General features: G+C 46.1%; 1 protein-coding gene across 1 annotated transcript in view; it reads right to left on the reverse strand.

Annotated features, from left to right (window-relative positions):
• LOC119450488 (beta-alanine transporter-like) overlaps positions 1 to 13,138 on the reverse strand; it is a 70,109-nt gene that overhangs the window by 12,164 nt on the left and 44,807 nt on the right. Inside the window, exons 7-11 of the mRNA XM_037713965.2 lie at positions 11,972 to 12,102; positions 10,826 to 11,037; positions 10,464 to 10,645; positions 4,524 to 4,678; positions 113 to 178 (exon numbers count right to left, since the gene is read on the reverse strand). Of these exons, the coding sequence (XP_037569893.2) occupies positions 113 to 178; positions 4,524 to 4,678; positions 10,464 to 10,645; positions 10,826 to 11,037; positions 11,972 to 12,102 (746 nt within the window). The remainder of the gene's footprint in view (positions 1 to 112; positions 179 to 4,523; positions 4,679 to 10,463; positions 10,646 to 10,825; positions 11,038 to 11,971; positions 12,103 to 13,138) is intronic.

The following is a 13,138-nucleotide window of genomic DNA, read 5'->3' on the forward strand; positions in this document are numbered from 1 at the left end:
AAATTCGGTTCTCAATGTCCTAGCATTATAATCTATGTTTGGAAAATCCGCAAAAGTGCACATTTGGAGGGATTGGGCCTCTTTCTCCTTTTCTGTAAAGGCATATATATACCTTGGAATGGGAGACGGAACCTGCGGGTACTTGAACTCCCAGGCGATGCTCCGACATTTCATGTCTCTGAAAGGCATAGATGTAAGCCAAATTTCTCGGTACGTGCTTTCAAAAAACTTCAACTTGAAACAAGACACTTCATATTCGTAGTTTTTCAGGTTTCAATTCAGACCCGACATGGAAAGGAACAAGGAGCCGAAATTATCGAAAAGTTAAAAAAGACCCAAGAAAATGAGAACGGCTCGAAATTTCATACTCCAAAGAAATGACATCCTTTTTCACTCGAAATGAGCAGGATATTTAGGACATCTCGCTACAAAAAAGGGGCCTGAAAGTATGCTGATTTGTTGAGCATTTCTTTCATTGTTCGGATCTATAATGTATTTACTAAATGTGACAGTTGTTAATAGGTCCTCGGGTACTGCAACCTAGAGCAACCGATAAAAATAACCCTCCAACCTGCTTTTGCTACTTGAAAACAACGTTCAAAGCAGGCCACAATGGAATGCCGACGCCTTAATGTAAAGACACTAGTTTCTAACCTCGAGATTTGCAGGAAGCAATTTAAACTTGAACAATGAGCTCGCATGTGACCTGGCCCCTGATTCCGCGCTTTTGTTATACAGGCACGAGATGCTACTATTGAGACTTCCTGACTTGTTATAACACATAGAATCTGCGTTACTTTCGCCCTACGTGGATTGTTCATTGTAGTCCGCAAAGTTAGTTGTACAAGTCTGTTGACTGCACTTGTTCTTGTTCCTCACTTTTTGCTACACGCTGTTCATTTCTCTAACGCATAACATCTTGTGACTCAACAAAATACCTTACGTTATGATCTTGATATTTTCAGCTCTTGTATTTGCTCATTATCTGACTTCTGTCATTGATGTAATTCATTTCGGGGTAATTTTGCCACTGTCCTGGCTTTCTCTTTTGTTTGTTGTTTTTATTTTCTGTTTTTGTGTGACACAACTGCACCAATACTAAGGCGTAGAGCTGTTCTTGAGCACTTTAAGAAAGAAATGGGATCAAATGATATTTCGAAAACCTCCCATCTAGACGCAGGGATATATAGAACAACATTTTAGAAATAAATAATGATATAGTTGTATATCTCGAACAAACTTATGCGACACATGCGACGTTGTGTTTGGCCCTTCACAAAATTGGGCCGTACCTTCACATATCCCGCTTTTTTATTACTGTCAAGTAATATAAATCCATTCCCTTCATCACTCTTTCTCATAGAATATGGCACATATATCACACAGCTTCTTAGTCGGCTATTTACGCGTATTTAGCGCCGAATCAAGACGCGAAATTCCGTGCAGGAAACCAGACCTCAGGTCACGGCTGAAAAGAGAAGCTTTAACAGATTTAGCGAAAAATGAAACGGAAGACTTGGCCTGCAGCATTTCCGGACGCTCAAATCAAATATTTTGTTACAGGCAACACTGCTATGAAGATAGTTTCAATAAGCCAGTAAGCTTCTACCGGGCCTTACGTCTATTAGAAGAGTTTGCTAGGATATATATATATATAGAACCAAGGTATATTCCACCTGCAAGCCACCGCGATAAATGATGATTGTTTGTTGCATCTCCACTGACTACCCAGAGCATAGTTTCACCACAAGGGACCTGAGAAAACGCACAGCCTCTCAGCTATAGGAATTATCTTGCCCCGAGAGAAAGCTGGTTTTTGAACGGACAAATTCCTCCCTCTCCGTGTTGTCACACGCCAGTGGAATCTTATTCAGTGCCCTATACCTGCGGAGCCTGCAAGGCCGTGACGCGTATTTCTGATGAATTTGGGAGGACGCAGAGAGTGGTGACAGCGCTTATCCCATATATCATGAGGCAAGAATGTAACGACCTCTTGTCCTCCTTCATGCAACATAATAGGCGCGATACTGGGGTATGGTTCTGCACGATGTGAAGCCGTCGCTTCTTCGAAGCAGGGACGTTGCGTAATGCGGCATTTAACCGAAAGTACGTGAGACGACTGCACGTAACTCTGTTGCAAGGCGTGTGCAATTCGAAGCCCCAACCTTGGATAGATAAAACAAGATCAACTGCGCTAGCTTGTCAGCCACCTTTTCACCCATCCTAAACGGGAAGGCGGGTAGAGAGAAAACTTTCGGTAAAATGGCCAGAGCCAAGGTGACCAGAGCTAATGGGGCGCCATCTAGCACTAAAGTTATGACGTCCAGGGCCGCGATTTCGTAGCGATGCCCTCCGCTCAATTCTGTTCCCCTCTTGTCATCCACCGGTCACGGCCGGCGGATCGCTCTGGCCACTGACGAAGCGTGAAAAGGAATATCATCGGAAAAGGCATCGCTACAAAATCGCTGCCCAAAAGGAACACCGAAGGTTACGAAAAGTTCAGCAAAAAGCACTGAACCTAGCGCTGCAATCTTTTGTTAGTTAGTTAGTTAGTTAATTAGTTAGTTAGTTAGTTAGTTAGTTAGTCAGTCAGTTAGTTAGTTAGTTAGTTAGTTAGTTAGTTAGTTAGTTAGTTAGTTAGTTAGTTAGTTAGTTAGTTAGTTAGTTAGTTAGTTAGTTAGTTAGTTAGTTAGTTAGTTAGTTAGTTAGTTAGCTAGCTAGTTAGTTAGCTATAACTGCAGTCCGAAGACTAAGCATGGGGACATAAATATCAGAGGACGAATTGGAGTAGTATACTGAGAAATACCGACAGCAGACTAATACTGAATGTAATGATAGTACAGGCGAGATATGGAGCTAACAAATAAAGCACACTCCGCTGCAAAAATGATAGCAAAAAAGAGTAACACATGTACGTTCACTCACAATTGATCGCCATCGTGCAACACTGGTTTTTCAATATCTGAGTGACCGCTCGCACACAAGTGTTTCGGCAATAATTCGTTGCATACATTGCTGGTTCGAAGGATGAATGAGTGCCTAAAAAGATTTGCGTGAGCAAAATATGATTTAACGACGGGATCATACGTGTGCCTAGTCGGTTTTGATCGTGCCTTTAAATGCATGTAAGTATTTGCATCAAGTTGGAGACAACACAGGAAATACGTTTTATTGGAGCTCTAAATAACGTTTATTCGGCATCCTGTAAGTAGAGTGTTGTTATCGTTCATTGTATCGCCGACGGTGAGAAATATATTTTGCGGGTGTTTTAGATATACCGAACTGTTTTTCATTCTTTTCCAGCTTGCTAATGGCTTTATTTAGGAACGGGTCCTAAGCTTCGGCCGCATATCATAATCGAGGTCTTACGCTGCATTATAGGTGATAATATTTGTCTTATGGCGTTCTTTCTAAGTTTGTGCCAATGGAACGGAATTTTTCTTTTGGGCACGTGGCGCAAGTTTTGTTAATATGGCTTCTTCGAGTTAGGCACCCAGTAATTTTGTCCTCCAAGTACTTATATTTGTTACCAAGACAATTTAGAACATTTTAGGTGAATATGTAAACTTACAAAAAGCTTTCTTATTTGTAATCTGCATAAAAACAATTTCTCGTTATTTAATTCGGCCGATCACCGTAAACACCATTCACAAAGGGAATTGAAGTTGGTTCTGCAAGCATTTCCGGTTCTTTGTAGTATGAATAGTCTTAAAGAGTACACAGGTCACCTGCAGGGTGTCCTAAATTTGCGATCAGTTTGTCTGCCGATGCAAAAAAACTATTAATTTTTTTTCTCTTACCCCGCCATAGCAGGTTCTACAATAACGATATCGAACTGAACACTGAATTATGATGTCGGCACACCGTTTGGTGTATTTTTATTGCACACACTGTGGTGTGCTTGGCCGTAATACACAAACGCACTGCTAAGAAACGTTACAAAAAAAGAAAAAAAAAGAATCAAAGGTGTTAGCACGGTGTCAAGCAAAATTCAAATCTTTAAGTAGGGTAATAACAGAAACGTCGTGTCCCACTTCAGTGTTTCATATAGGCAGAAGAAATCCCTATCCTGAAGCGTTTACAACTGAAAATATGAAATAGAACGGAAGGCACATTTCCCGTAAGTAAAATAAACCCTCGACCACATATAACAGCGCATGAAAAAACATAAACAATGTGTCTTATTATACCTAGGCCTCTAGAGCGTCTGATCAAGAATGCTAATGTCTCAGCAGTACACGGAATCAATTCCTCTTTATTGGAAAGAAGAGCAAAAGAAACGGCGACCAAAGTGACTTTTTTTCAGCATTATTTCATTTTTATCTTTTCCCCTCTTCCCCCCCTCCCCATTTTGTTTTTCGTGTCTTTTCTTTCTTTCTTTTCTGTTCTTTTTTTTTCTTTTTTTCACGAATATTCTCGACCATAGACGCTACATTTCGCCAGACTCTCGACATTTACTGAATGCTTTGCTTTTCAGCCCGTTCTCTGCCTGGGTGTGACGCACATGGCTGCGAGCTTCCTACCTGCTCTTCTCCCAAGACCAGGCTCCCCAGGGCCCGCCAGGTCGCCACAGGCACCAGAGTCCCCGGACGCGTCTCGTGTCGCAAGCGAGCACCGAGAGGGCGCAGCTGAACGCCAGCAGTGCGCTCAACACGGCGAGTGTCACCTCGGGGCTGTCCTGCGCAAGGCACAAGCACTTCTCCTGACCCGGCGCCGGGGTGCAAAGCGTCGCCGTTGCGTCATTCGCGTCATTTCGCAGTACACAGCCCATGTCGCCCCCTATGCAGAAAAGGCCTGCACGCACAGAAATTCACCGCTCCTCTGGAACGTTTGCTTTCGCCGAGGGTTGTAGATCGCGGGATCGAATCCCGGCCACGGCGGCCGCATTTCGGTGGGGGCGAAATGCGAAAACACCCCTGTACTTAGATTTAGCTGCACGTTAAAGAACCCCAGGTGGTCCAAATTTCCGGCATCACCCACTACGGCGTGCCCCAAAATCAGATCGAGGTTTTGGCACGTAAAACCCCATAATTTAATTTTTTTTTTTTTTTGGGGGGGGGGGGGGGGGGGTTGTAGATGTAGATGTAGAGCCTCAATGGTAGTGGCAGATACCCACTCTAGGGATTGGCCAAGAACCGGGTAGTTTGATATAACAATAAGAAAAAAAATCCTAAAATAATGTAAACAGAGTTTGTGAATCGGCCGGAGCGCTGTATTTTTCTTTCTCTCTTTTTGCCTCGAGTGACAAGTTTTAAATAAAGGTTTATTCATCATCATCATTCCGCCTTATTGTTCTTTTCTCCGTGCTTACTCTTCTTCTACACCTTCTCTACCATCTCTTGCGGGCAAAATGTCGTTCATGTCCGAGACAGAGAAGAGGGTAGGGAGGCTAAACTGAAAACTATCTGGTTTCATTTGCCTTTCCTATACATATGGAAAATGGGATAAGGAAAAAGGTTGCGCCGAAAATTACCAGGGAATAATAGACGCGAAGGAACTGAATGGTAATAAATTTTGATTCAATTCCTCCACTCGTAATTGATTATTTACTCTGCATGGCGTCTCGAAGTAAAGGCCCTGAAGGCTCCCTTGACTAGACAGAGCGTCTACTCTAAGAATTCTGTTTATCTCACATTTGTCTCGACATTTGGTGGCGATAGCGCCAGAGGAAAATGGAGTTACAACGTGTTCGTACCCGTTAGAGCTTTACAAACACAAGCACTACGAAGACCAGCGATTGCCGTCACGAAATACCAAGACAGCATCATAATCATCACCATCATGATCCTATTACCCGTGCACCCCTGTTTTGCGTCAGTTTTCTCCGTCCTATGCCTGAAAATTTCTGCATATCACCAACACCACATTATCCTCTGCCATCCATGACGGCGTTTCCCTTGTCTTAGCGTCTATTCTGTGACTCCAGTTGACCTCCGGTTATCGGCAATAAACATTACGTGACCTGTCCAACTAATCTTAAGTAGAGCTCCAAGTCGGGCTAGTTGGTTGACATGCATGGTATATTTTTTAACTGCGCTAACTAGAGCAGTGCACGGGCTCGGGCTTACCCGAAAGCCCGGGCCGGACCGGGCAGAGCAGTTTTTTCATGGGCTCGGGCCGGGCTCGGGCACGGCGCGTGCTTTTTGACCCGGGCCCGGGCCGGGCTCGGGTTGTTTGACGCGGGCTCGGGCCGGGCTCGGGCCGGGCTCGGGCTTTCTGGTGGTGTGCATGTAACGTGCAGCGAGTTATTCTCTGGCATCTCAACTCTGAAAAACGTGTATTTTTCGGTCTCGGGCCGGGTTCGAGCCGGGCTCGGGTCTAAGGTAAAGGGGTGGCGGGCCCGGCCGGACGGGTAACGTAGATTATTTCCGGGCCCGGGCCGGGCCCGGGTCTCGCCATAAAAATTTTGATCGGGCTCGGGCGGACAGCCCAACGTAAAAACGGGCCCGGGCCGGGCCCGGGCTGAAAAAATCGGCCCGTGCAGTGCTCTAGCGCTAACCCACACGGACAAGGACGAGGCAGACAAGACGTGCGCATACTCGCAACTGAATGTTTAATGGGTGAAAATGACATATATAGAGAGAAAAATGAATACATCTGATTGGCGATCCAACCATGGATATGTTGACGTCACACAGTAGCATCTGAAAACGCCATCTCGCAATCAGCTAGTGACACCGAAGGTTCGCTTACACACCCACGTGTAGTTTTTATCTTAAATGCCTCAAACAGTTCCATAGTACTACGGTCGCTATGACGGTACAAAATTCTAGTTTGTTTAAGAAGTGGGAGGCAAGTTTCCTTGTTTAGTTTTTTACAGTCATTACAATTCTTAGCCACGTGGGAAAAACCATCTGCAGTGCTATTTTTTTATGTTCTTTCAGCCGAACATTAATACACCTAGCCGTCTGACCGATGTATACACACCCACAAGAAAAAGGAAATTCATACACTACTGCGCAGGCGCAGGGTACGAAGGTTGACCCTTGCTTATGCTCAATCTTGCAGACAAAAGGGCTGTGGTTAGATGCCCTGTCAATCACATTCATTACTCTAGCTCATAAACGCGACATTTTCTGAGGGGCCGAGAATACGACGCTGAACCCATACCGCTGCGCTACATTCTTCAAATTCTGTGCAAGTTTGTGCTGGTACGGAATCGCAGCAAACGCTCTTTTTTCTTTATTAATGCGGGGTGTGTGCACACCACTACTTTTAACTTTCCTTACCAGTTTATCACATGTTGCTCCAATTACAGATTTTGGGTATCCAGCATTCGTCAGCCTAGTTACTTGGAAACTAACACTCTCCGTTACTACGTGAGGGCATGACTTCTGTAGTGCTGCATCTATGCAAGACAAGGCAATTCCACTCTTTACAATCTTCGAATGCCTGGAGGAAAAATTGAGGGGGGACTTATGGGACCTTGGTCGATAAAACCAACATGTATGGAATAACTCAAAACGCAGACGTATGTCTACAAATTGCAATTCAGTTTCGTGGGGAAGTTCTGTAGTAGAATTGAGGCCTAGTCCCGTCCCACAAAAAGCTTCCTTCACTTGAAGAGACAGTTCTTCAAGCCTACTTCCGTCTACAAAAATCAGGTAATCATCGACATAACGAAAGACACGGGAAGCCATACTACAGACTGTTGTATTAACAACCCTATCCACTTTAGCCAGAAAGATGTTGCTGAGGGCGAGATGGCGTTTTTAGATGTTACTGTGTGACGTTAACATATCCATGGTTGGATCGCCAATCAGATTTATTCATTTTTCTCTGTATATATGTCATTTTCACCCATTAAACATTCAGTTGCGAGTCTGCGCACGTCTTGTCTGCCTCGTCCTTGTCCGCGTGGGTTAGCGCAGTTAAAAAATATACCATACTCTTAACTTTAATATCAACTAGTAGAAGTAGTAGTAGTAGAAAACTTTATTTGTTGTTTTGTAATAAGTATATCAGCTACACTCGTTTGCTCTCAAGTCCATACATCCCGTCTTCCAGTATCCTATCATTTCTCCTTTCACCACTCGTTGTGCAGTCCTTAGGTTTCTTCTCAAGTTTTCTTCCTCATGTTTCAGCGTAATAGGTACGTTAGTTCTGGCGCCTTGCACTGATTGAATACTTTCCTTTTCAATGATAACGTAAATCTTGTTCATGACTTGGGAATGCGAGCCTTAAACGCTCCACGTCATTTTTATTCGTCTGGACATTTTCTTCTCATGATCCGAGTTCCCTGTCACTACTTGACCGAGACCAAATGTACTCCTGTACACTTATTGACCCTTTTCGCGGTGATCCCGTGGGCGCTGCCATGTTTGATCACGTGGTGACGCGTCCATTGCTTGCCTCAACTGCCTCCGTTGCCTCCTTTTTTACAATGGAAGTGTATGACAACGGCGCGGCTTAGAAAACCTCTGCTTTCGGAGATATCGTAGACGGTGTCTAGGTGGACGACACGAAGCTTTGATCACAGCTTCAGAGAACATGCAAAAGCGCTTTCGGAGCTGATTAAGCTATGTCTAAACGGTGCAAGCAGCGTATATGGTGCTTGTTCTAAAAGCGGGGCTAAATACGTATTCCAAGCTATCCAAATATTCCGCTCATGAATGCAGTCAGGATTATTGTGTTTTGCTCTTTGTTCTTTATTTGGCAAATATTTTGAAGCAGTGGCTTGTCAGTTTTTGACTCAGTGAAGTTCCTCGATGCGGTCACTATCTGATTATTTTCTGGCTAATCGCTTACTGGTGTGCTCAGTTCCGTTAGATTTGTTCTTGCTGCGCGCAAGGCTTGAAATGTAGCTGTTCTGTACATTATAATACCTTGTAGCAAATGTATATTACAGCTAGTAACTCGCTTATTCTTGTGGACCATCACGAAACATTCAGCTTCGACCATTCGTGCGCCATCAGTGTAGTCCGTTATTTATTGTGCGTATACAGTGCGGAAGGGGTACTTGGAGATCACACGGAGAGGCCTTCGTCCTGCAGTGGACATAAATATAGGATGATGATGATGATGATGATGATGATGATGATGATGATGATGATGATGATGATGATGATGATGATGATGATGATGATGATGATGATGATGATGCAGTGTGGATATATTCAAGTGTGCGCCCATTCACCTATTCTTGATACGTCGGCGGTAGAGTGGGCGTAAGTTTTCCTGCCATTTGGGACAGATGTGTATAGATAACGTGCGCGAAACTTACTATGACAGGAAGCGGCGCTATTCCCTTTGTGATTGTTTAACGAGTGGTACTCCCTCTTGCCAACGTTCTGGGGATGAAGCCCTTTCTTTGAAGGTTAGCGATACAAGGGTGGCGGATGAACAAATTTCTGTATCCTCGAGGATACAGAAAGAAGCGCCGGTAACACGTTCGGACAGTTGCAGCAGCGGTCCGCGAACTTGGCCACACAGATTCATTCTATTCCTTAACATGCCAGTCACTATTTTTGCATCAACTACTGCACACGTCTTCAATCCACATGATTCAATCTAGCACGATTGGAGCACAGTGGGTTAGCGAAAACTCAGTTGCATTTCCGACAGCTGATCGCACAGAAGCAAAGTAGAAGCGGTAATGGTTTCGTATTCGTGCGCGGTCGCTGAGGAGACGTATGGCGCGCCGCCGTTAGCGCCATCTCGTTTCTCTAAAACAAACTGTTCCGCGAAAAGGGTCAATACATCAATACAGCTGAATTGGTGGTGGTCAGCTGCGTCGCTAACCACCAATAAGGAACTCTTGTTCAGTGGCCTGGCTACAGAACGTTACCTTAGTCATTGCCTTACTTCGCGATAAATTGAAAAAAAAATATTGTTTTCTATTGAACGTGTACTTAACAAATTGATATTTATAATGCTAACTATTCTGCTAATTAAACAACTCAATAAGTAAAGTTGACCTATCTGTCATAAGTCTCTGTTCTTAGTCTTTTTGAGCAAGGCTTTGTGTTTATCGGCCACTTGTGCGAGCAGTCTTTTCGGCATGCATTCTTTATCACTGGCCCTACTTTTTTTCAGCTCCGCTTTCTGCACGGCACAAAGCGGACACGAAATGACCATCCCTTCGCCTCACTACTCGCTGTTCCTGATGTTTTTTCCCGCCGACATGTCCTGCATCTTCTTGGACCTGGCTCGGCAAGACGGTGCCTTCCGACCAATCGGGAGACACAGGAGCCGGGCGCGCCACGCAAGCCCAGACTTCAGGTCCAGTATACCCAAAAAAAGTTCGTAGCGCTTGAACTGTTCAGTAAACGAGAGAGACAATAATATATTTAAATGATGACTCTAGGCCTGGATACTTAGCTCCTTTTAACAACTGTTCGCAAAAGCATATGTTAGCCAATCGTGATGTTTGGCGTATTATCAGTGAAGGCTGCTGCGGCCAATGACGAAACGGCAAACACGGAGGAAAAACTTATTCGTCCCAGAAGAAAAATCGCGCTCACCGCGGGGAAAAAGAGCGGCACCACGGGGAAGGCCGCCAGCTCGGCAGCTTGTGCCAGGTGAGCGAGATGCTGGTGCCCGGGGCAGGGCGCTCCCTCGAGCAGCCAGGCCGGTAGCACTGCCAGCGAGCTGCCCACCGACGCCTTGGCCACCGCCAGCAGGCACAGGCTCAGGCAGGGACGCCCTGCACCCGCGCCCCCGCCCAAGTCGTACTTCCACATGGGCCGTCCATCGGAATTGCCCCCTACAGCGTGCACTCATTAAAGTATTGTAGGAGTACAGAAATGCGAGCCGCACTCTAGTTAATACAGGTTCATCGGATAAGAGAGAAACCTCTCAATCACGACGAAGCTACGGCCCCTACCGGCCAGGGCCAAGTGGGCGAGGCAGGCTGCTCCACCGGCCAAGCAGCCACAGAAGACGACCAGGCCGCAGCCGGCGCGATCAAGCAACGCGAGCGGCGCCACACAGGCCGACAGCTCGGCGCACGACATGAGCAGCAGGTGCAGGTACGAGTTGCCGGCCAGACTCGCAGCCAGGTACACTTGTGCCAGCGACACGGCGCCCGTCAGCAGTCTGCGAGGCATGCATGGCGCGCGTTACAGATTCTCCTGCAAGACCCCTCGCAGGGTAGGATGCTTCTGGAAATAATTTGTGCGTAACGCACGCTATTCATGCAAGCTACAAGTTTCAATCTCGCGATAGCTGTACCTTATGATCAAGTTTCGAAAGATGGCCTCGGCTATAGTCCTTGAAGGTTTCGCTGTATAGGCTGCCAGCAATGAGTTTCCGTTAATTGCGAGGCATTTTTCGACGAGCTGCAGCGATTGACGCCGCACTGGCAGCACGCTGACGTGTCGCCTCGCTTACTGCAAGCCCAACAACACAGCTTGGCACCGCGCACACAACAAACATAACCCGTGGTTCGTTGTGCAGAGCTACACCACACCACAAGCCTTTTGTTTGGCGCCGCAGACAGTCTTCATCCTTGTATTTTTTTTTTTTTTGCGACCCACTAATAGAAAAATAAAGGTTCAGGTCAGTAATATAGCGCGTTTCTGTTATTACACGTGGTACGCACCCCTGCCAAATGTAACACCTTTTCCACTCCGTTTACATTTCGAACTTATCAACAAAAATAAAAAAGCAAGATATAGCCGATCACATCTAGCTAAAGTGACTGCATTTGTTTGCTGCCAACTTGAAAACTAATTGCAATAACGTACGACTCCCCTAATACAGTAAACTCGGAAAGTTGGCAGCGATCCATGATGGCGACAGTAGGACGGGGACAAAGGCGCAGCTAGCTGTCAACCAGTGCCGTCCTCCCGCTGCTCTCGCTCTGTTTCTTTTCTCCGTTCGCTTCTTTCCTTCTAGCTGCGTCTTGGTTTCCGACCCACTGTCGCCACTGCCCGCTCGCATGGCCGCATCGACGGTCACGTGAACGAGCGCGCCGATCAGAGGCCGGCGCTTCTGTCGCGCACGCGTGGCGCCAGGCGTCGACGCGTACCCGACGATGAGCACGACCACAACACGCCGCCGTCTCGCGGACTGGACCCTGGGCAGCTGCGCTGGGAAGTGGAGAATCGCATCGCTGCCGCTGCAGTCGCGGCCGCTCAGGCGCGTCAGGGACGCGCGGAGCTAGAGAGAACAGAAAACGGGAGAGCCGCGGTCAAGTATGATGCAATACGTACTCCCACAGACGCTATGAACTCCGTAGCACACTGAAACGGTATATGGTTGTTTCACGAATGCCTTTTATCTATTTTTTAAGACCAAGACCAGAACTTTTTTTTTTATCTGGCTCGCATGCGCGTGTGCAGCAAGGACACACAATATCGACTGCAGTCACCATCTGTCGGCGAGGCTCGCGCAGGATGACGTGTAGCCCATGGCTAGCGAACACTGGCGGCAAGCATGCAAAGAACTGGCTGAGCGCTATCGCGGCCGCCTCGTTCTGCATGTTCCCGCAGTTCCCGGCAATATATAGCTACCATCTACAAGGACCCGAAATTCTGGTCTATATACTGAATGTGATATGCTGTTTGTGCATGGTGTTGGATAGTAGACGGAGTGTAAGCCTTAGTTGAAGCCTTCAAATGGCTTTTTGCTTGCGTTACCCAGCGTCACTCTTGTAATGTTTTTTTTTTTCTATCTATATCTATCGGTACTGAAATAAAGGGAACTGAAAAAAAAATAAAAGGAGGGGGAGGGGTTTAGGTCGCGCACCTCATTACTCCAAACTCCGACTGGGGCACGGTGGGTTAGCCCCAGTTGCTAAATAATTGTCACACGGCAAGCATTGTTACTGAAAAACCATTGAACACTATATAGAACACGAACGGAAAGAACGGGTGAAGAGCTGTCCCGTATTTTATGTTCTTTCCGTATTTTTCGCGTTGTTTGACGGTAATGATCAATCAATTACCAACTAGACCAACCGCGTTTCGTAAATGGAAGCATCTTGCGGAAATGCGGCTGCTCACAGATGGTCAGTGGAAAATCTTACTTCTTGATGCCGTGCGCAGATTACTCGAAGCGAAAAAGTTGCCGTAATAAAATTTTTCATGCCACGAAAGCAATTAGATGAACATCTTCTTTCTGGGGTTTTACGTGCCAAAACCAGTTCTGATTATGAGGCATGCCGTAGTGGAGGGCTCCGAAATAATTTTGACCA

The sequence above is a fragment of the Dermacentor silvarum genome, chromosome 1 (assembly GCF_013339745.2).
Source record: "Dermacentor silvarum isolate Dsil-2018 chromosome 1, BIME_Dsil_1.4, whole genome shotgun sequence".
NCBI classification, from domain to species: Eukaryota; Metazoa; Arthropoda; class Arachnida; order Ixodida; family Ixodidae; genus Dermacentor; species Dermacentor silvarum.